The sequence below is a fragment of the Marmota marmota genome, unplaced genomic scaffold (assembly GCF_001458135.2).
Source record: "Marmota marmota marmota unplaced genomic scaffold, marMar, whole genome shotgun sequence".
NCBI classification, from domain to species: domain Eukaryota; kingdom Metazoa; phylum Chordata; class Mammalia; order Rodentia; family Sciuridae; genus Marmota; species Marmota marmota.
Window position 1 is genome coordinate 38,952,737 of NW_026000026.1, and position 26,220 is coordinate 38,978,956.

Here is a 26,220-nt window from a genome sequence, read left to right on the forward strand (position 1 = left end):
GAAAATAGAAAACCTCTTCTGACAAGAGGGCAAAATACCTTCCCCACAGAGGATCCACATGCTCTCGGTGGAGGTGAAGGAGCTGGGGATCACTCTGCAGGTCACCTCCACCCCAAAGCCCTAGGTTCTTGGAATCAAATCCACTGAACAAGAACCTTCCTTCATGTAAACTGCCTTTTCTCCAAAAAGTAAAATAAAAACACAAGCAAACAAAACAAAACAAAACTCAAAAGAAAAAGAATCAGACCAAGCTTTGACCCCTTGTCCATCACTTGTGTCCCAGCGTCATGCTAGGGAGACTGGGTCTGCTGTTACTCACACTGGTTCATTACTATGAGGCCTCCAGCATGTCGTGCTCCCAACACAGCTCCCTCAACACAGCAAACACCACATAACACATACACTCACCCAAACAAAAGGCAGCATCAACTTAAGGATCTCTGCTAACCTAGCATACTTGAACCCTTTTTTCTGACATATTTACAAAATATCTGCACTCTGTACTGCTATGGAAGCATTACAAATGTTGCATTAGATTCCTCTTCTTGAGGTAGTTCAAAGTCTTGAGATAGCAAATTTACGTATTTTTCTGTACTACCATGGATGTGTAGTAATCATAAAAGACCAAAAACCAAATTCCTTCTCCCCTCATTCTAGGAGTACTTTAATTTTCCCCCTCGGATCATAGCAAACTAACAACTGGGGGGAAAAAACTATATATAAACTACATAAAATTTTAAAAACAAGCAAAAAGCCAAGAAAAAAAAAATCTGTGGAAAACTAATAGTCTAAACTTTGCTACAGACAAAACAAACAAAATGAAACCTCACTTTGTCTACCAAGCACTTTATAAAGTACTAAGTAATTAACAGCTCATAAAAATTGGGGAAATTTTTAGGTGGAGGTAAAATTAACACCAACTCATTCTCTAGCAAATAGCTGTTCTAAAATGCCACGTCCACACAGAGAGGTCTGGAGGAACTGTCTGCAGGAGGCTACCTTGTAGGCCAGACCTCTCTCAGGTCTGCTTCATAGGCGCAGGGATGTTGGCAGATGCCTGTTCCAGGTAGGCCAAGGAGCCCTGAGGGACCTCAGCTGGCTTTTTGTGCTGCACATTGATGTCCTCCAGCACCTGCTGCCAATGCCTCAGCTTTGTCAAGTGCTTCTGCACCAGCGCATCTTTCCGCTGCAACTCATTTCTTAGTTCTGAGACGTCCTCTTTTATAACTTGCTCAGGTTTCTGAACAGACAACTGCAATCTTTTTTGTAGAAAAAAGCATTCTGTCTGTCTTGCAATATCCAGAAACTTCTGGATACACTGATCAACACCAGTTCAAATTTCTTCCTGATCGGTGCCATTGACATAATCTTGACTCACGAGAGAAGCAAAGCAAGCCTCGAACGACGACTCCAGCTCGTCCACCAAGGTGCTGCTAGAAGTCCTCGGCGCGCCAGGCGCTGCCTGAAGAAGCGAAGCCTGGCCCGGGAGTCCCGGTGCGGGTTGCGGGGGACCCGGCGGCTGCCCGGAGAACATACCACCCAGCGGAGCCGCCATGTCTGCGGTGGCGGGTCGCCGCCCACTCCATATCTCTGACTTTTAAAAGTCATCTGAAAAATAAGAATAGTAATTCCTATCTTTACCATTGTGTGAATTAAATGACAATGAAAATATAAAATACTTAACAAGTCCTCAATGAAAGGCAGTGTCATAGCAGTGGCACCCTAATCACCAGGCACCTTTAAACCCATTGTATGTATAAAATGTCACCAATATCTATGGAATTTATTTTAATAAGAGAGAGTTTTCTTAGGTTTTTGTTTTACCAAGACTTTTCTGGAATAATACATTAACACTGGTCTCCATATCAAGACAATTAAAATATGGAATTCCATCAGTGACTGCATGCTTTCTAAAGAAATGTAGCTATGAACTAGCCTCGGCTTTGTAATATCAGAATGATCAGAACCCTAGTATACATTCAAGGGTAATTACTTTGGGTAGTAATTGTCTAGACTGCCCTCCCTCTTCTCTAGGCAGCTGGCATTAAAAAAGAAGCACTGCTTTTATGCTTGAACACAATCAGTCTGTAAAATCCCATTATCCCCAACTTCCACACCCTGTGGCTGCATGCTTTCTTTTGAAACTTCTTAAAGAAAAAAATAAAAAATCTTCAAGGGAGACCTCAAGTTCATTTCTAATCTCATTCTACCCATGTAATATAAAAGTAGGGAGTGGGATGGGTACATAATGTGATTTGCTTACCCCTTCACCAGAAATCCTATGATACTTGTGGGAAAGACTGGGTAAAAGTTTTCATAGGTGGAAACACTTTTTCAGTGTGTATCTTGAGATAAAGTTAAATTTAATTTGTTTGATGTTCAAAGAATAGAGCAAGGTTAATTAGGTTATTTTAGTTTTTCTCTTCCATCTATTCAGAATGCCTCTACTATCCGGGAGGTTCTGCTGACTTCCAAGGATCTATCTCCTTTTGTCTGTGATCTTCTGTTAATATCCTAGATGAAATGCCCTCTCCTGCTCTGCTTTCTTGTTTCTTGTTCTTTTCCATATGCAAGTATGACCTCTTGTCTAATCTATCTTCTAATTACTTCTCATGGGCCCATCTAACCTTTTTCTTTTGAGTTCCAATTTTCTGTGATTGAAATTTTTCTTCTAAATCTTTCTACAACCTTGCAGAATTGATATCTGTTCCCTGAGGATGACATCTTCCTTGTTATCTTCTCCATCTCTTACTACCAGTATTTAATGAACCTAAGGGAGGGGTGGAGTGTGGAATGTAGGTAGAGATTCTCAAAAATGTTTTCCCCAGCCATGAAAGAACTGACTGTATTTGTTACCTTATTCAAAAAAGGAATGTCCTTCCTTTTCCATCTGCTCACCTAACCATCTGCTTATCCAACCTCTTTATCTTTGGGACATTTCTTCATCTTTCTTAGGACCTGTATTACAAACCTTAACTTCATACCAAACCTTTCTCTCTGATTTTTTCTTCTTTACTAGTGATTTTTACCAAAACTATAATTTCTTTGTCACAGCCTTTACTTTGTCTTAGAATTGCAGGCATGATTTGGATCCCCCACCTCTTGAGCCTCTCGGTTTTCTTTTCTTTTATTAAATAAGCTGCCTCTCCTCTTTGTAGATTCCTATCTGTACAACCAATCTTATTCCTGAGATCAATAAATCTCCTTTCTGTATTCACTTTCTTTTTATCTACCTTGTGCCTCCCCATGACCTACTATGACCTCTTCACCTTCCTAGATCTTAAAAGAGTAGTTTTAATCATTGTTTTCTGCTTTCTTTATCTCCCATTAGCCTTAATACCCCACAGACTTTTGCCTTATTACTCTGCAAATACTGCTTTTATAATCCCCCGAGGGTATTCTTTTTTTTTTTCTTTCTTTTTGTGTTCAGTAGTGTCATATGCTATGATCGCATCAGGACTATATTTTTGACATCTTTTAAAAATACTTTTATTTTTGAATTGGTTCTGTTTTCTTCCCACCACAATTTTCTCCTTCTATAACCCCTCCTTTAATAGTTAATTTGTTGTTTTGAATTACTCTCCCTCTTCTACCCTACCTGGTAGATGTCCTTTACCTCATCTCTTTTTTCTCCTCTCTTCCTATTGGTTGTCTCATCTACCCTCTCAACTTTAATAACAACCTCTTGGATATGAATTCTTTTCCTTAATGCTGAGCTTCTGTCTTCAGACTTGATTTTGAACCTATTAAGAGACATAACATAAAAGTATTTTGAATCCCTTAGATGATTTTAATCATCCAAACCAGGTCACTACTGAGGGTTAAAAGTGGGCACTATTATTCATAATTAGCAAATGTAAACCTGAATGTGCACACATCACTCATTCATACCTAATATGTATGTACAAAATATTCTGAAGTCTGCTTCTCCCATCTTCAATCTTTGTTGCTTCACCAGCATTCCACTTACCTGTGCTGAAAATGTTCATCATCTTCAACATTTTACTCTTTCCTGTATCTTTTAAGTATGCCTTTCTTTCTCTGACTTTCTTCCTCCCTTCCCCTTCCTTCCTCCCTTCCCCTTCCTTCCTTCCTTCCTTCCTTCCCCTTCCTTCCTTCCTTCCTTCCTTCCTTCCTTCCTTCCTTCCTTTATCTTTGGGACATTAGGAAGGAATATCCTTCCTTTTCCTAACTCCACAGCACTGTCAATGCACTATTCAAGCCCTTATTTCCTTTACTTGAAATATTGCATAGCCTTTTAGCTTGTGTATTTGCTCCCAGATTTTCTCTGCATTCTTCTGTGTATTTTTATTTCTACAAAATGTTACTAAAGTGCATTGCTTATTGATCCAGGTACTCACAAAGCCTTGGTGAAGAATGTAAATGCAGACATCTTAGCTTGGGATTCAATATACTACAGAGCCTGACATACATATCATTTCCAGTCTTTTTTTTTTTTTAATTGTATTTGTACATGGACAACATCCTTTATTTTAATTGTTTATTTTTTATGAGGTGCTAAGTATCAAACCCAATGACTCACATGTGCTATGCAAGCACTCTGCCACTGATCTACAGCCCCAGCCCCATTTCTTGTCTTAACTTCCTTACTTGTATTTCAACTGGACTTTTGGCCTTTCTCGGAACATCTCCTACATCAATGGTCTTTTACAGTATCAAAATTGTCTTTGGAATTTTAAAAAATATAAATGCCCATAGTTAACCTGAGAGATTTTAATTTAGTAAGTCTGTATTGAGGCTTGAGTGTCTTAGTAAAAACCTTCCTAAGTGATTTTGAGCAAAGCGGGGTTTGAGAAACACTGTCCATTTTTCTGTCTTTGTGATTTTGTTAATTATTTTCTTTCCATTGTCAGATCCGCTGTTCTTGCTTTCTTGTTATTCCTTCTTACCCTTCAACACCTAACCCTAATTTTACCTTATTTATGAAGTCTTGGTGATCCATCCAAATAGATGTAATTGCTTCTTCCTTTGTACTTCAGAAGCAATAAACTCTCAGTAGATTATGGTTATGTCCTAAAACTTCTAGACAACACAATTCATGAAGGCAAGGCTTCTGCTATTTATAAAATAGAAACCATTCAATAAGTCATTGGCTTTTAGAGAACTTTGAAATTCTTAATGTTGTTGATAAGTATGTGTTTGTTTTTCCTAATTTGACCAAAAGTCCCAAACCAAAAGGACAGTAATTGTGAATCCAAGACTATGGTAAATGAAGATTTGCTAATCATGCTAAATAGGAGAAAGAAATTATAATTTTAAATGCCACTATTGTTTTCAACAGCGGGTGAACTAATATTAAAGTAAATTCAGTGGTGGATGGTTCCTTCAACATCCAACCTGTAGGTACTGTACAGCGTGTGGATCTGTTTAGATGCCTCATGAAAACTGTCATGTTGGCATGTAGCTGTAAAATCTACTTTAGTCAGGAACTGTAGTTAGTATTTTTTTTTTTACTAGTACCTTTGGCTCAGGGGAATACTTTCAATAAATTGTCCTTGTCAAAAGATAGAGTATTGTTTTTAATAGGGAAAGTACAGTGATTTTATGCAGTGACAAGTGACTGTGTCTAAAAACATTTTTTTTTTTTTTGGTCAAACATTCAACATGGAAGTGATTTTTTTCCTTCTACTTTTATTTTTCACCTAGCTTTCCCACTTGCATTTTTGTTAAATCTATATGCTATTTATTTAGGATTGTCTTTTTTTTCTTCCTATGATTTTCTATTAGTGCAAGAGTTGGAGTTTATCAGTAAAAAATTGTGAACATTTAGTTTGGGACATATGGAAATATGTGTACAATTTAATGCCTTCTGAGGTGGAGAGGTGGCCCTTAATATCCTATTGTCTTTGTCTCTCTCTTACATCTTTAACTACAACTATCTATATATCTCTCTATGTATTTAGATTTCATAACAAGCCAAGGTAAAAAATTAGCTTTTATCCTCTTGATGCTCTGTGTATTTGCTAGTATAAAACATGTTTCTAATTTATTGCAGGTGAAGTAATCAGTATTAAAGCATGCATTAAATTTTTCGTGCTCATGAAAGGTATACTAATTGGAATATAGTCAATGCAATGGTCCTAGAAAACAGCCATTCTCCATAACAGGAAGTCAAAAGAAAAATTGTCGTGAAACAGTTAAGATAGCAAATGAATAATGACTAAAATTTCACAGTTGAAGAGCTCTGTGTCAGAAGAATAGTAGAAGTAGTAACACCTTGCAAACCTCTTGGAACACATGGCAGACTTTTCTTAACCATAATAGTGGTAACGTATTTTGTAGAACATTGTACAGTTTTTACACACCTCATCTTATTTAATCCCCTCCTACAACTACTCTGTGATATGAGAGGAATTCCATTTACATGTGTGTAAACTAAGCCAAGAAAGGTAAGCCATTTGTTTTTAAGTTCATACCTGCTAAGTGGTAGATATAATATTTCATATCTTTTGTAGTTGACTTAGATTTCCAAAAAGGCTATTTAAAAAACACATTATTTTTTCACAGACCATCTTTAAAAAGCATCAGTCAGGACAATAGCAGTAATGCATACATTGCCCTGAATCAATTTCTGAAGTTTTCCATTTATAGAATATGTAAGTAAAATTTTAAAAAATGAATTTGTACATGAAACACTCACTCTTTGAAGTAAAAATAATACACAACCTCAAGATATTGCTATTTTTTTATTTGTAGCCAACTTTTATTTTTATGCCTAGAAAAATACATGGGGTGTTTAGGACTAATGTGCTGGCCAATTTGCTACTTTAGTGATAGTAACATAATCCCAAAAGCAAGCACAATTATTCTGTACTTTTTTCTTAAGTTTTATTCAGCAATAAGACCATAATTTTTCATATTTAAGTAAGTATGAAAAATTTGTCGAGTTTTAAAAGCTGAATACATGTAGCGTTGGATCAAGGCACATACAAGACTGGCCAAAGGGCGTACAATGCACTTTGGTTTTTCATTGAAAAAAAATCATGGCAACAAAAAATGATATGGTTTTTTAAACAAGTAATAGCTCACAATTCAGTAGGAAGCTAGAAAGAAATGTTACATTACAAGTTTATTATGTAATATCTGGAAAACTGTGACAGTAATGGGCAGTATTCTTGATCATTGTGAAAGTAAATTGGACATTTATGTACAGTGTTAAAACATTTCACATAGACCAGATCTAAATTTGATTTCTAGTGTTTATTTTTCTTTTAAATTCTCCCTTATTTAAAGTTCTACTTTCTCTGGATTGCTGAGGGGAATCACTTATGGTTATGCTATCTTTTTAATATGCATAAAATTTTTCTTTGACATCTGTTATGATAAAAACATCATAAACACTAACAATTTTTGTTTAGAATTCAATTTTCAAAAATTAGGATGGTACAGGCAAAATCAAAATGCAATTCTAGTATTTGTGTTTATTGCACTATATAAGTCTAAGTTTTCATTTCTTTTAAGTATAGATTTCCCCCCCTAACTTAGAAGCACATTTATATTATTGTTTTTGTGAAGTCCTTTATTTTTAAAGCTTTGTTGACAATGACTGTAACAGCAGACTTCACATTGTTTTTATGCCAGTTGATATATTCAGTTAGAAGATATGCTTAACTTAAGGATACTTAATTTGCCTAGAGTAAAAATGGAGATATGCAGCAAGTTTGATATTGCCCATTACTTCACATATTTTGATTTATTGACTACCACTGGGATAATACAAATTTAATAATTGAAACAGTATTTCATAACTATTTTGAGATTTAATTTTTCTCATTCAGCCAGTTTTTATTTTTACATTTTATTAATACCAAAGTGAAAAATGGCCTGTGCTTATACTACAAGGATCTCATGTGAATGCAGTCCTGATTGTTCAACACAGCAAGAAAATTCACTTTCACAGTCAACAAGTCATCTTACTCAGTAGAACACAAAGTAAATGGTTTATAACTTCAATATTTGCAAGGAAAATACAGTACAAATTACTAAAAAATACTAAAATATAGTATTGTGTTCAGGCATCTCCACTACTTCAATCGCAGCAGTAACCTGAAATTTGAAACTTTTAATAAAAAGTTCTTAAATATAAATTATATGGCAAATGTACAGTACATTGCTTTCTCAGTCTTATTTTTTTCCAGTGTTTTGCAGTAGAACAGGGCTCCTACCATCATCTCCCTTAGGTTTTAAAAACCCTGAAGCACAGTCTGCTGCAGGTCCTGCAGCATCATGAGTGTGAGTGATCTGAGTCTGGAATACCACTGTCTCTATAGCTTCGGTTACTACTGCTTTCACTGTGATTGTTTTTGTACAGATTCATTCCATTAGGAGGAAATATGGTGTGTATTACAAACTCCTCCTTTGAAATGGGTTCATTGCTTATTGGTAACATCTGAAAAGAAGTCTCCCTGATTTCCAGGATAGAGTTGTCTTTCTTAGTGCCAGCTTCTGCATAGTCATCCTTTCTTCTCCTCCCTTTGCTGTAAGCACAGTTCCTTGAGAAGAGTGACCCATTTCTATGAACATACCAACATACTAGAGCAAGAAGGGCAATTGTCACCAGGGCCACAGCCCCACCAATGATGGCAGCCAAAGGTAAATTGGGGTTTTTGTAAGGTTCTTTCTCTTGCTCTCTATTGAGTGTGGTTGTAGGATTGTACATTCGAAGGGGTGCAGTTTCAGTCTCAATACAAACAGGAGTTTCATCAAATAAGTAGAGGTTACTGGTTTCCATGGGAACCATGCATACTCTATAGGGTGAGTCAGGCTCCAGGGCTGTTACCAAGTATTCACTGCGTTCTCCTGTTACGATTGTTTCTGTTATAGATCCAAATGCTGGGCTATGGCCCAGCTTAAGCCAGCTGAGTCTTAAAGCAGTCATAGGTAGAGCAAGTTTCCAGGAGATATGAATTGTGTCAGAGGTGACAGATTTCACAGTAATTATAATAGTTTTTCTTGAGGGACTCCCTGTAGTTCGCTGATCCTTAGAGAGCTTGGGGTTCTTAATATCCGGTTGTTTGGTCACTGGAGCTGGCCACTGTCCTTGAGCAGGATACACTGTGTTGGGTATTGCAGTGGTTATCTGAATCGTGCTTACAATCCCACTGTCTTTACAATCAAACAGTTCTGCATTGAGGTCCTTGATAGCCATTCCACGAACTTTCTCGGGAGCTTGGCACATGAGCCCACGCACATTGACCTTCACAGGTAGTGACTGTAACCAGTCGCGTACCCATTTCATCTTGCACCCACAATACCAGGGATTGTTGCGAAGAATCAATTGGGTTATATTGTCCAAATCATCAAAGATACCCTGAGGTAAATTACTTAGGTTATTGTTGGACATATCAAGTCGGTACAGCTGCCTTAGGTAAGAAAAAGCATTTGGGGGCACCCGGTTGATGTGGTTATCTTGAAGGTAAAGCCTCCGTAGGTTTGTGCCTGGAAGGTTTACTGGTGCAGCAGTCAAGGAATTCCGTACCAGTGACAGTTCTGTTAAGTTAACTAGGTTGAAGAAAACTTTGTCACCTAAACCATGGTTGTTCAACAGATTTCCATCTAACACCAGACGTTTTAGGCTAGTGAGACCTTGAAGAGATGGTGATGAAATAGTGGATATGCGGTTATCATCCAAGCGTAGTTCCTCTATAGTCCTGGGCAAACCCCAGGGAATTGTGCTAAGGTGATTGCGGGATAGGAAAAGCAGTCGGAGATAGTTACTGTCTCGGAATGCACCCTCTTCAATGCTAACAGCAGAGACAGAGTTATCATCTAAATGCAGTTCTTCCAGATATGGAATTTTTGAAAGAGAATCATAAGTGATGGTTCTTATGTTATTTTCTTGCAAATGTAACTCTTTTACATACTTTGGGAGGTTGGTAGGAAATTCATCTAAACTGTTGTGGTATAGGTATATTCTTTCTACTTTCAGCAAGTTTTTCAAATCTGAAGGAATCCCAGCATTATTTATTTGGTTGTTCTGAAGGTAGAGAGTTGTAGCATCCTCTGGTATTCCTGTTGGAATGGATGTCAGAAAACGATCATTGCAGTAAATGAAACCCGCATCACAGCGGCACACAGATGGACAGGATTTAGCCATGACTGATAGAGGTGCCACTTGAAGAAACAGCCCAATTTTAGTCCCAATAAGGAAGAGGCTCCAGGCTGGGCTGATCATGGTCAGCAATGTTGAGGTCTTTACACAAAGATTTTCTGTTACTTCAGAGCCCTAAAATGGAGTAATAAAAGAAAGAAAATCATCAGACTCCCATACTGAAGAGAGATAACTAAAGCATTTGTGATCACTTTTAGTATTTTAATTGTTTAGACAAGGACATATTAGGAGTTATTGGTTGCTAACAATGAACACAATCATATAATCAACCTCTTTACCTTGAATATTTCTGGTATATAAGTTAAAAAGCATCATGTCCCAAGTGTTGTGATCTTGAAATGTTAAATATAACTAGAGTTTTATTAAATAGTCTAAAGTATTTTAATGATATTTAATATTAATTTTACAACCAGTCACTAATCAAACTAATCAAATTTTGAATGATTTCTTAATATTCATAATAATTGACATAGGAAATATAATTTGTTATAAAGATGATAATTTCACTTTTCTTAAAAAACCAAATTTTTATTTCTACTTTCTTATTAAATAAAAGACCACATTTTGTACAAATGGGTAATAAAAACAAAGTCTATTCTTTTACTATTCAAGAATAGTTTCATGCATCTTTAGATTCTCAGTCTCATTAAAGCCAATCATTTGATTTGATTATTAATGGTATTTCTCTTTCTTGGATTATTAATAGTAAACCTTGCTTAAAAGCAAAAAGAATAAAAAAGTAATCTTTCATTTATTTACTTTTGGGAATTTTATAGCTAATATGTGCAGCTAATCTAAATGGAATATTCTAATTCATGTTAAAGTATTCTTTTCCTTGGATTTGATTTTTTTATGTTTTATATTACATGGTTTAATGACTTTATCCACATTTTTACTTATTTTCTAGCCCATAACATGTTTTCGCAATTCATTTATTTTTCTTCAAATTCTAACCTAGTACATGATTCAACTTCCCCCATGGGTTGGTGATTTATAGATTTATACCAATCTATATTGTGTCATATAAACTTTTATGCACTTTTAGATATTTATTAGCCTTTATAATTTTAGGCATGAAAATAAAACACTTAATATTTTTCCTACCTTATTTAACGATGTGAGTAAATTTTGCGTGGGTGAAAGTCCAAATGCACATATATTATTTTCCTGGTGAGGGGCTGGGACTTATAAACTCTTGTTTAGTCCTTGGAAATGTTCTTCACTGTTTATTCAAGAAATCCTATGCCGGACACACCTCCAGGTCAGGCTCACTGTTGTCAATGAACACTCCAGCTGCGGTTCAGCATGGTGGGCAAGCTCATTAAAGTGGGGGCCAGAAACAATTCAGCTTCCTGTTACTATGTAGGACACATGGCTTCCTATATATATATATATATATATATATATATTTTTTTTTCTTTCTGATAGAGTTTCTTTGTGAAGGTTCCTTTTGTGTAGCTTAATTCCCTTAGTAGAACTTTCCCTCTTTGAAATTCTTATTGGCTCTTCTGTGCAATGTGGGCAGAGATAGTAACTTCAGATCCTCATGAAGAAAGCCATTCATGATGCTAGGGCCTGTATAGTAATAGGTTTTTATTTTTTTTTTCAGGCAGTTACCCCCTACCTTTATTCCCATCCAGGATTATCCAAGTATAAACTTTGTACAGTAGCTACATCCTGAGGTATGATTACCTGCTGTGAAATAGCTATTTTCAGCTTTTGCTTCTTGCTGCTTTCTCAGAATTTCTGGTGCAGTCACGTTATACAAGAACATGTATTCTCTTTTAAGAGGTAAGAAAACAATTCATATATTCTTCATGGAAAGAAAAAGAAGCATACTAAATTTTCTTTATAGTTTTCTTCCTTAAAATATACTGGTATTGAGCATCTCCTGTGAAAGTAAAAGGTTTTAATGAACTATTAATAATAAACTTGAAAAAATTAGAGAAATTGCCTAGAAATTTAATTTCAATTCTTTCTTTAAGCAACACATCTTTAGTATAGTAGCTGATGGAAAGGGATTTATTGAGTGCTTTGTTTTTATGCTTCCCAGTTAGCTGTATAAATAAAGTAGGAGATAATATGACATTGTCAGCCAACAGTCTCTACCCTTAACTGTTTCGTAGCATAAGCCCCTTTCATGACTTTTCAGGGTAATCTTCATAAGTTCACTTTAAGTCTTAGGCATAAAATGATAAAATGTTTAAAAAGAAAAGAACAAGTATATGTCAAAGAGATGAGTAAATATTTAACAAAGACTTTTGACAGAAGTGCCATGGTAACTTTTTGAAACATTTGACCACAGTTTTACAAAAGTTATACAATCTCCAATTTGAAAGGTTGAAAAGACTTTGCTTTAATGCTTTTCTTTTTATTTGCTTAGTTCCCTATTTTATTCTTTCTGCAGGAAGAATTCCCAGTTGCAGAAGGTGGACACCATCACCTTCCTCTTTAGGGGTGTGTCTGGGGGCTCCTTAGTGATTTTGAAATTCTAGGCCCTCAAGTGTTCTTGCCTAAAAGGTGGCATAAAAGTTCAAGTTAGTTTTTTAGGAAAATACTACTATAATTTTGTTTTCATACAGTGAACTTGGAAAAATCTGTATTTGGAATAGAAAGGAGACCCATATAATGACCACCTAGAAAGCCAATCAAAACCTGATTGGGCATTTCTCTCTAGGCTAAACATGAACATACAAATTTCCACTAATGTACTTTTCATTTCTGAAAGAAGACTTGACTAAAGAGACCAGTGATTTTAATGATGATTGTTCTGCCATTAACTAATTTGCATGAGGATTTTTAGGGCTAGAATTAGGTTGGTAGTTCAGTATCAGTTATGCAGGGTCACCCACTCAGATGCTTTCTCTACATATGGAGAACACTTGAGTATCATGGGAATATTTGACCTCAAGATTAAGGACTAAAGTAGTAATTTGCTTTTCTGCCAACTATTACCTAGTGTCCAACAAGGATGGCATCTGTTCCAGAATTTAAACTCTCTACTGAATATGTATGTTAAATAATGTCATAATTTTGTGATTCTAGTTCTTTTGAAAATTCTGTGTCTTTCAGACTACCACTTGATGCCAATGCCATCCGACTTTATTAACAGAAGAAAAGTTGAAAAAAAAATGCATATAATTTATTAGGGCAACTTGAAATGAAAATGGCAATAGATAGATAAAGAAGTCTCTAGTGAATATTGCAAAGTGTACACAGAGAAAAATTTTAAATGATTTTTTGTTTAATGTGAGAGTTTTGCTCATTATTGTGGAATTATCTTGTAAACTCTTGCTTTCTGTTTGTGAAAATAGAAAACCAAGCTATTGAAATTATAATTACAAGTTATTTTTAAGATCTTTTGCTTTAAATATTTTCTAAGCTGGAAAATTAATCAGCATATAAAATAATGTGGTTAATTTAAATTTAGAAACAAATACTGTAATGTAATTGCATTAGAAACTAATTAAAATTATTATAAAGACAACAAGTGAGAACTTGCTTAAAATCACTAATAGTCAAACATTTCTTATATTCAGGAACACTGATAAGGCAAGACATAATCTAAAGTGCAGGTGAATCAGCTGAATGGGAATTTAAAATCTTTGATTGTCCCAAGTCATGGCAGATCACAACATATCCAAAGTGATGATCATAATAATGAACAGAGATGAAGCATCTCCATTTTAATTTTATATCTGGTTTTACAAAACCAGGCTCTAAGAATATGTATTGTTTTTCACATTTGTAACCCAAACAGAGAAAGATATATAAAAACTAAGTTGGTGTGAAAAGAAGAAAGATTAATTTGTTTATTTTACCTGTTTAACATTTGTAAACTGGCTTCCACTGCTATTTGATATGCAAACTCACATTTTCCATTCATACAATAGTAGTAGTACTGTAGGATTAACAGAAAAACTAAATCTCATTAAGTTCGTGGAAAATGTCCTTTCCAAATTGCATTAAAACATAAAACAGATTTCTTAGGAAAGGATTCTCTTTCACAAATGAAGATTCTGCTAATAGCTTCTCTCACTTGCTCATATTCCCTACAGTTAGACTCAAAACAATTCAATTTATGTTTGACTGAATTTTTTAATCATCTACCCCTTTATATTTGAAAATATAGTGCCAGAGAGGTGTGTGTGTGTGTTTTTTTTTGGCATATTAAAACTATAATGAATATCTCTCTATCAAAAGAAAGCAATCTGACACAAATATTTCAACTTCCTCCTTTCTGAGCTGGATCTCCATATCCACAGACATTGTAGTTGAATGTGAATGATGAAAAGAAAATGACCCCCATCGGCATGGACACTGTGGCCAGGTTTCCACAACATCGACTTCAGAGCTTTTCTGTCTGCATAGGCTTGAAAGAAGCCATTACTTCTGAACAAAAAGCAATCGATCTTTTAGAAAAATATTGTTAATGGGGTAACTTGGTGGAAAAATGTAAGTGGAGCCTGGTTACTTAAAAGGATGTTTTAAAATTATTTTAATGGAATCATTTAAGTATATAGCACTTAAAACGAGCAAAAAGAAGAAACCACATAATCAACTTACTGGTGAATCAAAATTTTAATAGGGATCCTTCTATTCAGTGTCTTTTAAAAAATTGCAGAGGCAATTGTTTATTTGCATTTATAATGTAATCATCAAGTCTAAAAAGTTTCCCTCTAGTTTATTTTCAGAATACACCTAAGAAAACATTCAAATAGACGAGGATGCTATCATCTTGAAATATTTTAGGAAAACTAATAGAAATTAAGGAGTCGTATCTGAAGAGAAAAGTGATATTGAAATAAAATCAAGAACTTGAGGCAATCTGCATATTTACATGATTTTTTCTCTGCTAGTACAATATTTTTGATATGGAAATATTTGAGAGAAAAAGGTATTTCCCATGTTTTGAGAATATAACTTATACTAAAATGAAGATAGATGATGATAGTGCTAACTTCCTAAATCCTTTATTTGGTACCTTCTGTTTAAGTTGATTTTGATTTGACTTGTTTGATTATTAATCATTTTTGTTTAACAATCTTAGGACCAAGTATAAGGTTTTTAATTTTTGGTTTCCTTTTATTGGAACTTTAAATATATTCAATCAGAAAACACCATGTTTTAATCCAGAATAATTGCATTATTATTTCGAATAAAATCTTGATATTGAAGAAAACCCATGCTTAATTTATCCAAGTTTGTGAATATTTCTAGGTAAATTAGAACTTATGGCAGTCATCATCTAGAGTATAAGGGAAATAATTCATTTATTAAGATTAAAGTTTTTTCTAGAAAGCTCAAAAAATCAACAACCTGTGAATGCAACAACAAAAGGTATTTCAAATAAACTGTGTATATGGTTAAACTGAAAAACTGGAGTATTTCAGGTTAGTTGATAGTGACAGCAAAATGCTTTCTAAGCAGCCTGCCTGGTAGTTAAATTTTCCACGATCATCAGATTTCAGGAAAGTTCCAATTCTTTTGTTTAATGCCAGGCAAGCAGAAGGACCTCTAACTCTCCTCTTGAGAGTCATGAAGTCATAAGGGTTTGCTGAGAGGCAGAGAAGCAAGTATTCCTTTTTTATACTTGGCTTTATCCACACTATTTTCTAGCCTGAAGAAGGTTTTGTTTTGTTTATGGAAAATAGGGGCTAAAAGTTCCAAAGCAAAGGATTTTTACTTTCTCCTTTCATGTTACTGGTTCTTTTCCCCAATGAGTTTGTGATGAATGAATGTAATTCTGCTTCATTTATTTTGGCTTGTAAAGTTAAATCAAGCATTCTTAAAACAAAAAAGGCAAACTGAGATGTTATCTTTCATCATAGTGAATGTTCTCCTCTTATGATATTAAAGCCAGACTTAATGAATTAAAGAACCACAACTTGTAAGAATGAATAAGATGTTAATATAGCGGGTGGTGAAGATAAGTGGTAGAGAGCTTCGAGCAGGGACATGCTTTAAGTTTGTGCTGACTTTTGAGCAAGTGTAATTAAAAGGGTGCTCACTTTTGTTAAACCACAAACTTTTTTTTTTTTTATTGCAAATCTGAAATTCCTCTTCCAGGAATTGTGTGAACACTATTTGGCTTTAAATTTCTAATATTTAAATTTCCATACACTAGTTCAGCATATATTTATTTAAATCAACCATGTGGCAAGCACTGTGCTAGTGGGTGAGAACATCTAAAATTATAAAATACAATTTTTCATATCCATGTAGGAGTAGCATTATTATTGATTTAAACCAGATGAAGAAAAAGAAAATCAACAACACATAAGTTGATCAATCTACAGTCCAGTGGCACGCATTAAAAATGGTGTTTAAGCAAATGTGGTCCGTGAGTTTTCTCTCCAAAGTTACCAAGGTAACTTTTGCACATGTAAAGTGAAAGAATAAAGAACAAAAGCTGTCCTTGTCCCATCAAGTGAGAGCAATTTCTCCCTCCTTTCCTTTAAACAGACTCGTACCTGGAGAGAGCTTTTTTTTTATGTTACTGACATTTGATTTGGGGCTAGGAAAGAGATTATGCAAGTGTAAACAAATTAAACTCTAGCTGTTGCTTAAATTATATTTTATTCCTTTGTACTTAAAATCTTTTCTCTGGATTTCTTGTTAATAGATAAAACAAAATCCTGAAACATGCTCTCTTGTACAATATAAAATGGCTTTCAAAACTGTCTTTTAGTGTGACGTTTAACTAAATTTAGTAATGTTGATCTGCATTTTGAAAATGAAAAATGCTTTCTTAAATGTATATACCTATATCAGTTATTAAAAGGAAGACGGCTCTTTTGGAAGATATTTACTAATCATCTCTTTGTTGGAAATAGGTTTGTTGACTTTTAGTAAATTTTTGAAATGGTAGGATGTTAGAAGAAGACAAGAAATATCCCTTTTTATGCTCTGAAGAGAAAATGCCATTTTGAGGATTAATATTGCTGAGAAATTTACTGTAGAGTTTTTGCCCGCTGGGGGGTGGTACACTCTACCAGAACACTGCTTTCAGAAGCGGCAAGTCAGATGTTGGCTGCTGCTGGCCAGTTTTTCTCTGGTTTAATTACAACAAAGCCTCCTGTTGAGAAGAACAGTGAAGGCCTCTGGGGCAAAAGGTGGGGGGCAGGAGGGAAGGAAAAAGGAGGAGAGAAGGAAGGGGAGAAATCAAGGCCTTTGAAAAATTTACAGAACCTTATTTCCCTAGTTGACTTCATTTATGGTGTTCTTCATTTGAAGTGAGACCATTATTTATAATGCTTTTTAAATAAAGTGGTATGAATAAGAGAATATAAAATGGGATTTATTCAAAATTTTAAAGTTAGCTCTGGATCTAACTATTAATCACATTCTTTGTTAAGTAGCCCACCCACCTTAAAAAGGGGAGGAGAGTTGAGAATTGACTGAAATGGCAACTTTAGATCAAATATATTTTAAATGCCAGATTTAATTTCATATTGGCATGAGCATTGGCATAGCAAAACTAAAAAGCAAGAAAGAAGAAACACTAATATAATATTAAGACAAGGCAAATTCCCAGCTACTGATTTTTTTCTTTTTCTTTTTTGCTACTGATTTTTGTTGGGCTTAAAATTGTTCAAAATAATGCAGAAAGAGGAGAAAGCCTTAGGAATTATGGCCAAGAAGAGCACAGAAAAATCTCTCTGCACTGCATTGCATATTTAAAACTGATAATTGTATTTTTCATCTGGAGAGACCCAGTGTTCATTAGGGTCTTGTGTCCCTAGGCAGAAGATGCTGAGCATAATTGGAGTTTCTATTTGATTGGGCAATATAGTCTAGAGAAGAAACTGGGGTAAAGATAATTAATAGCTTGCTAACAAAGTCTGACAGCCACAAGATTTCAACCAAATTTATTTCACACTGCTTCATTTAGCTTTGAAAAAGTTTTGATAGAATTGGAGGCTCCTTAATTAACACTTGAAAGCAAAAGAAACATACCTTCTATTTTGCTGCCACATTTAGTTATGACAAATTTTCTTACTGTTTTTCTTCTTTTTGATAAAAACTTTATTTGCTGCCCAATTATATATTTCACAACTTTATGTTTAGGAAGTGTTTAATTAGGCCTTTTGAACGTAACCATAATTGATTAAAAAAGCAAAGGGGTGTGTAGAGAAATGAAAAGCCCAATTAATAACTGATAGATGGTCTACTGGAATATAATATTAATGAATTCATCATGTTTATTCATTCACTTTGCTGATCCTTGGACCTGATATATTTTGGCAGTTCTCTATTTAGGAAAACATTTAACTGTAATTTTCTTAGTTAAGTACATGCAATCACATTTTTTTAACCCTGTTTTAAAATTCAGGCTAATAAACACTTGTGTGTGTGTGTGTGTATGTGTGTGTGTATCTGTGTGTCCAAGTACATATATGTTCGAAATTAAGTGACATAATCAAACTTCTAATTAAAATTTGATATTTTTATTAATATTTGTAATATAGTAATAATAATATTATTGTGGTACTTTTAGGGGATTAATTTTTCTTTATTCATTTCCAAAGAGATGAGGATTAATCATCCGTCACTTTGAGCAGGAATAAGTGATTCTACCTGAAAACAGACAAACTCATTCTTTATGTTTATACTGGTCATGGCATTTTTATGTAGTTAGGGATAAATGAAAGGCATTGCTACAGCTGAAGCACTTTTCTAGTGGCTTTATTCATGTTTTAAGCAAGTAAAATAACATACATGTGCATTTAAAAGCAGATGTGTTTCTTAAGAAAATTTAAAATAGTTGATTTTTAAAACTGTTGGAGAATTTGGCTCCATAATTGTAGAAAATCAAAATTTTTTTCTTTTTAATTTTAAATAAATTAATAAATACCCTACAGATGTTGGAAAAATATGGGCCTGTTGCACTCTTTACCTCTATGCAACCATTTTGTTTCAGACCTAATTCATTGAAAAAAAAAAAAGATTGAGAAGATACTTTTTGAAAGCATTGTAGTATAAATGCATTTGTTCCAATGTAAGATTTTTTCCATTACGAGTTGCAAGTGAATGGATACTCTGCATATCCCACTGGATGAGGGTGCTACTCATTTACTCTTTTTCATTCTACCCTGAACTCATTGCATACATCAAAAGCATAGCTTCCAGGGTAGCTTTGTTAGTTTTTCTGAGTAGACTTAGCCAGTTACTATGCTAGTCACATACTACACTTGCCCAAGCAATGGATTTTGGCATTCTACTAGAGGGGGAATATGGTTTGGAAGAGAATCTCCCCCTCCTCTGAGTTGAATTCACTAGTTGAGATTTGCAACCCTGAAATGCTTGAAGGAGCTCTCGCAGGATAGCAGTGCAAGCTTTAAAATCTAGGTGTAGCTGTTAATCCTTTACAGAGGCACATAAGTCTCCAGGAGAAGCTCGGCTTGGCTCGCTGTGAGCAAGATGTATGCTTTTCATGTACTACGTACTCATGGGCTGAGGGATTATCGATTTCCTTTCACAGTTGTAAAAACAGCAATTGGTGATCATACCACACATACAGTACACACCAAGTTAGCAAGACCTTTCACTTTCCTATCTGTAAAAAATCCTCCTTGTATTCTCTAATATTTAACATTTAACTTTCCAACTTGATGTTTTCCATAAAGCCTTTTTCAAATATCAGTTACTCGAGGTGGAAAGTAGCTATTTATTATTTTTCAAAAATGAAAGATTTTAAGAAACTTATTGCATTTGGTTGTCTAGTCAAATTTTTCCTTGCTGGCTTGCACGCACATATATTGCTCTTACTGGTGACAGAGCAAACATCCCTGTTTGGATTCCTCATGGCACTAAGTCGTTTCTTTCTAGGGAGTAAAACCAAGCAAACTTTCTGGGACAATCATAAGAAAAAACACGGAAAACACTTACCAGGAAGATGAGAAATAGCAATCTTATGTACACGTCTGCTGTAGCTGTAATTCCATTGACTGTGAATTGGAGTAATCCCTCGTCTCCCAAACACAGCGTCCAGTCCACACAAAGCCAACGGCAGCTGCAGCCTAAGCTTGCCCTGCTTCACATCACCCCTGCGCTGAGTGAGCCAGGGAGAGCATTCCAGTTTACTGCACACAGCCCACCTCCAAGTCTGAAGTTTAAAGCTTCACCTCGCAGTGGTTGAAGAAGGGGGTGATGTCATAGATGGGCAGGACTTAGCCACGCTCTTGTTCAGTGAGGTAACTGGATAATCAGACAGAAGAGCTTTGCAAACGCTAGAGGGGGTGAGAGAAGCCGAAATGAGGTGCTCAGCCTGCCAAAGCAAGAATGCCATTTGGTTTGTAGGCAGCCTTTGGAATCTCAACATTTTCTAAAGTTTACTACTACAAGGCAGTGGTAGCAAACTTAGAAAAAATCCAAGTGTGTTAGAAGGATATTTATAAGATTACAATAAAAAACCCCACAGATTTCTGTTTATTTTAAGCCATCTGTATTGAAAAAAAGTTAACAAAATCGAGTTTTTATTTTTCACTAGTTGCAAACATGTTATAACTGTGGAAGATACAGGCCAGTAACCCCAACTAAATATTTATTCTCAAATAAGTAGAAAGCTTATTCAGTAACCAATTTATTTAAGGGAAAGGGGATAGGAATGCCAATTTTTTTTAAATAAAAGTTTATAGTCTGTTTTTTTGGAGGTAAAGAAGAAGTTATTGTTCTGCATGTTTTAAAAACAATGAAAGTTTGTCCGCCTTACTGAGAACGACTTTAATGTTCAATTACAGTTTTATAGACTGTTTTCTGTTATTTGGTCAACAGTTGCTTTCAACTTGTATTCCACCAAGTTAGTGCATTTTACTTTACTGTTGATGAGAAGATTTTGCTTTATATTTATCTAGAAGGCAATTTCCTTTAATTTTTTTATTTGCTTTATTCTTAGAGATTCATGAGCTTATTCTTTCTCTCTCTCACTTTGGCTATAGTGGGTATTGAACCCAGGACCTTGCACATCCTTTGTGCTTTCTTAAATTCCTCAGAATGTTTCGGGAGGCCAGCTATCTCTCTCTCTCTCTCTCTCTCTCTCTCTCTCTCTCACACACACACACACACACACACACACACACACACACAATCATGGTCTCTTCATTACCTTCATTTAGTTTATTTATATGCTTGTTTGATAGCTGTTTCACATATGTGTTCTCCTCCAAGAATGGAGGATATCAAAGTAGAAGGTGAATCCTTGATGAGACATGTACTGACCCCTATTGTTCTATGATTGCACTTTTGCAGTCCTCCCAGGACAGACCCATTAAATCCAGGAGTTTTAGAATTCTAATGTCTATTGAAAAGCCAATTTCTTAGAACTGTTAAGTAGTACAATTTAAACTGAGATGCAGCTGCTGAATTTTTGGAGAAAGGGAGGTGGGACTAACAGTTAATCTCTTAAGAAAGGGTGGATTCTTTTCTGTTACTGCAAAACAAACACATGGATTAAATTATTTTATAAAATATTTCTTTCTAGAAGACATTTTCAGATGGGAGTTAGTTCTATTTTTAAAGGAAATTTTTGCCTGACCAAATTCCTCTGGGTTTATATTCATATTTAATCAGTTTTTCTTTTTTTCTCCATTCAGGCAGGCCTTCAACAGAAAAGAAGAATAAATGGGCCATTTGGGTTAAAGGTATTTAAAAGAAAATGTACTGGCCTAGGAGTTAGGACCTCTGAAGGTTCCATTCCCCAGGCTGCCATTTGTTATATGACTTCAAATACCCGCTGTGGCCTTTGGTTTCTTCACATAGGAAATAAAAACAGCAAGAATTTATTAAATGCCAATTATGGATTGTTGCTTTTTTTTTTTTTTGCCTTTTTAAGCTGAGGATTAAAATGTAGAAGGGAAGGTGTTGTGAAAAATGTAATCTATACTAGAGGTACTGACTTTGGAGGAAAACTACTCTTTAAGAGAGTCTTGGTTATCTTACCATCTCCAAAATTATATATTCTTGATGGTTCCATTTTTCTTGTCACTTCTTGCTTTGATCAGCCCCTGAAATTCTGCCAGATGGAAGTGAATTCATAATGGTATGTGCCCATTTTGAAATAGTATGTATCACCTTTAGAAAGGTTAAGAGTACAGGGAGTTACTTCAGATTGCTTTTCTACTATGTTTCCTAAAAGAGATTAATTACCATAGAGGATGAATGTCCTGGTTGAAGGGGAAGGGAGGCTGACAAGCATGATGCCATTTAGGCTGTGATAGGAAGGAAGGGAATGGATTGTCATAGCAGGAAGAACTCAGCTGAGTGTGTAGAAACCAGTGTAGTATAAAGTTTAAGTACATGGACTTCAGAATCCTGTATACCCGGGTTCTTTCTTGGCTTTGCCACATGACTATAGACAAATTATTTAATGTCTTTGAGTTTATTAGTTCAGTGTCTCAAACTAAGTACCCAATAAAATGGTAGCTACCATTATTAAAATTGGAGCATCTGAACATCTGGGAAAAAAGGACTTAATGAAGTGGGAGAAAAAAGTGCACAAAGATAGGAGAGGGCCAATAATAAATTTCTCATTTTTCAAATTTCCCTTTGTTCTTGTGTTTATAGTTCTTCAGACAAGAAATGAAAGTGAGATGGAGGAAAAGGAAATTTTTCTTATTGATTTTTTTTCTATTGTCCTCATGCATCTCATGACCTCATGTTCCCAGAACTTAAAACTTAGTTGAGTTCTAGTAGGTATTTGGGGTTGAAAAAATATTTGTTGTTATTTTTCATTTTCTTATGTTTTGTAGGGTAACCTGGAAATCAAACATTGTACATAAGAAAATGCATTTCAGATTGGAAACTGACTTAGAAATGAACTCCAAAATTATCCCAGTTTTTATACCTTAAAAATATTGAAACTTATCAAAGTATTTTTTTTTCTCTGTTTTAGAAGATTTGAGATGTTCCCTGGTAGAGAACTTGGCAGATTGGATTTGAAATTAGGTTTTTCAAGCTTGGCTACTAACTTGTATATCTAGACAAAAAATGAACAACAACCCCTACCCTGCCCACCACCAAATCTCTTTTAGTTACTAACTCCCAGGTGAAAATCATTGTGATGTAATTATTTCACAGAACAATTTAATCTGGGTCTTCCAACTTGTCTATACTTAAGCTACCTAATTCATTCATTCATTCATCATACACATATTCATGACTACTCCTGTAAAAGATTAGGTGATCCCTAAACCAACCCCAAATAGAAATAGTTTTGATTATTTTCATTTCCTTCACTATTGTTTATGAAAATAAAATCTTAAAAGATGTTAAAAAAAGAAAACAGTTCTGTTTTTTTAATTATTAAAGGTCTTATACTATTATCAGTTAAGAATTTTTTGGAGGCAAGTGATTGAAAGGCCAACCCTTATTGCCAAATCAACAATTAGAATTGGTAGGCTCATGCAACTGAGAAGTTCAAATGTATGGTATGGCTTCAGATAAAACTTGATAGAGTGGTTTAAAATATGTTAACAAGAGTACAGTTTTTCTGACTTTCTGTTCTGCCTTTTTCATTGTGGGCAGGTTTGTCAAGCTATATATAATGGAGACTTGGCCCTTCCTGCCTTTCCTCTTAAGTTGCACATATCACTTTCATATCACATAGCTTAGAGGGAGGAGAGGTCTCCTCCAGAAGCTCTTGTATGGAGCCCTGAGGTTCTCACTTTGTTTAAACTTTATCACATGCTCATTCCTAAACCTATTTTATGAGAATGTAGAGAAAATGCTGATGAGCTTAAGCCACTATAGGATCTGTAGATAAGGTCAATCTTACTCAAACAGGTAGCTGAGAATGGAGAAGGCATGGCCCAAAGGAAAATGGGGTATTGTTAGTTTGAAAAGGAAGGGATGGGTGTTGGAGCTTAGTTCATTTTCAGAGGATTTGGCATGCTGAAACTTGGGCATGTTTTATAAATTTTTGAAGTTGAAGCTACTCTTTTTCTCTTCTTTCTTTCATTTTTAAAAAAGTTACAGTTTCTGTTAAAATTGCCAAAACATATTTTAAAGATTTTCTATTTGTAGACCCTCTCAAGTCTAGTCCAGTGTTTTTATTTTTTTTTTCCCTGTCAACAGGTGTGTGTCAGGACACATCAGTACTACATCTCAGCATGCGCCTGTGCAATGGTAATAAAATATAGAGAGTGCACATTCAGCTATCTGGAATTCTGTGAAGTCAAGCCAGACGCTTAATGCACTAGTTAGAAACTGTACCACTTCTTTCTGAACAATTCCAAAGGGTATTGGAGAAATAATTAGATTTTAGCAGGTCACAGATGCCTTAGAATACTAAAAGGTTTTAAAAATGCTATATTAAACTATTCTTCTGTTCTGGTATTTGCCTTTTATTAGTCAACACTTAAAATGTACCTAAAACAATCACATATCCCTTTTAACTTTATTTCCAAAACATACTGCACTGGAGTGGGATCTGTCATTAGAGAACTTGAAACAGAAATCAAAGCAAAATCAGATTGGTTATTTCCCTGTGTGCCTGCCCATACTCTGTTATGCCCTTTCTTTTCCCTTGTGCCCAAGTTAGACTATTGCACATCAGGGATTGGGAGAAAGGTGATTTTAAAATAATAATAAAATAAAACCTGGGGAAAAAAAAGCACCCCTTGGTCTCCTAGAAGAGAAAAGAGGAATTGTAATTCAGAAGAGGTTAGTACACAGTTCTAGGTAAGGCGGGGGCAGGGGCAACTGGCTAGTGAAAAACTGGAAGCCTGATGATCCCTACTTTCTTCACTCATTGGGCATCCATTTTGTGGCCATGCATATGGAACAATGTACAAATCCAATTGATCTAGGCTGTGATCTTGCCTGGTTTTCATTCCCTGATTCCCTCTCATTCTTTCTTTTTCGTTTTAAAATGCTAAAAACAACAACAACAAAATAAAACAACAACAACAATAACAAATCACACACACAAAATACTTTGAAATGGTAAAATGGATGTTCATCAAGTAGAGACTTGGGGCAAGAAGAATGAGTCAATCATCTCTGTATTACTTTCCATTTAGCCCTAGGAAAAGAGCTTCAGCTCTCCGGGTCTCAATTCTCTTATTATGGAGACAGGGATATGGAACTCAACTAGTTTTGCTATTAGGGACTTCAAATAAAGTGGTAGGAGGTCACTACCAAATCTTAGAAAGCACATACCAAGATAGAGCTAAAACTGTGGATACATGCTTTTCATCTTCATAGTGATGAGTGGAGCCCGATTCAGTTCAAAAGAAACAATCCACTAATGTTAAACTGAGCTGTGTGCTTTGACAATTTATCTTTGGGAAGGAAACAATTTGAGAAATGCTTCTGCTTATTGTTGTGGATGTTGAGATAACAGTCACTAAGCCTGATTCTGAGATTTAAGTACAAATCAAAGGAAAAAGCCCTTATCTTTGGCAATGATTAGTATAAAACTTAGCTTTGCTGGAATGGTTAACAGTTAACAAGAGCAGATCAATGTATGTCTGATTGTTGAGATGTGTATTTACTATATATCATAAAAGTGGGTTTCTCAGAGGCCATATGTGATCCTTTCTTTACAGCCAGCTACTATAACTAATCAGGACCAAAGAGGTCATCACAAACCATCTTTATGCCACTATTTATTGAGTAAGGATGCTAATTTTAAGAACACAAATATATTTTCTGAGAAGAAAATTTGCTGAAATTTTCAGATTTTTTTTTCTCTTGAAAACTAGCTCTCTCTATAGTTCTCTTGTATTTGAGATTACCTTTTTTTAAGAGATTGAGATTTCCCTGCAGTCAGGATTACTTAGGTTACATAAATGTGTTTAATGTTGAAAGAGATATGCTTAAAGTAGAATCAGAGACTGTTTTCTATTATATTTATTTATAAATGACTATGAAAACTGTCTCTCACTGGCACTGTCTAGGTGAAGCAGATTTACTACAACAGTGGGTTTTTCCAACCCTCAGGAACTGGTATGAATTAATTATTTGCAAGATTTTAGAAAAGATAAGGTATTCAGTTGATAAGATTTGAAATAAGTTAGTGTTTTACAATGACAACTATTCCAAGTAAAAATAAGCTTAAAATCAAGTCATATTTACTACTGGGAATT

General features: G+C 35.0%; 2 protein-coding genes and 1 pseudogene across 10 annotated transcripts in view; 1 reads left to right on the forward strand and 2 right to left on the reverse strand.

The window, feature by feature from the left end:
• The window catches only part of Macrod2 (mono-ADP ribosylhydrolase 2), a 1,954,610-nt gene that overhangs the window by 314,311 nt on the left and 1,614,079 nt on the right, over positions 1 to 26,220 (forward strand). Inside the window, exon 4 of one of the 7 annotated variants that reach the window (XM_048811898.1) lies at positions 11,874 to 11,963. The exons of the other annotated variants lie outside the window; for them this stretch is intronic. Coding sequence (XP_048667855.1) covers positions 11,874 to 11,920 — 47 coding nt within the window. The 3' untranslated portion in view covers positions 11,921 to 11,963. Of the gene's footprint in view, positions 1 to 11,873; positions 11,964 to 26,220 lie in introns of those variants that run through there. 7 annotated transcript variants of the gene reach the window in all.
• On the reverse strand, positions 591 to 1,595 carry LOC107140079 (annotated as a pseudogene).
• Flrt3 (fibronectin leucine rich transmembrane protein 3) lies at positions 6,701 to 20,258 on the reverse strand. 3 transcript variants are annotated; one of them, XM_015483035.2, is made up of 2 exons: positions 20,024 to 20,258; positions 6,701 to 10,246 (listed from the first exon to the last, which is right to left on the reverse strand). In XM_015483035.2, the coding sequence occupies exon 2, from the start codon at positions 10,193 to 10,195 to the stop codon at positions 8,246 to 8,248; it is 1,950 nt and encodes a 649-aa protein (XP_015338521.1). In that variant the 5' UTR covers positions 10,196 to 10,246; positions 20,024 to 20,258; the 3' UTR covers positions 6,701 to 8,245. The 3 variants fall into 3 exon arrangements, with proteins under 3 accessions (XP_015338521.1, XP_048667844.1, XP_015338513.1); XM_048811887.1 differs by lacking the exon at positions 20,024 to 20,258 and adding an exon at positions 11,825 to 11,960; XM_015483027.2 differs by lacking the exon at positions 20,024 to 20,258 and adding an exon at positions 11,237 to 11,881.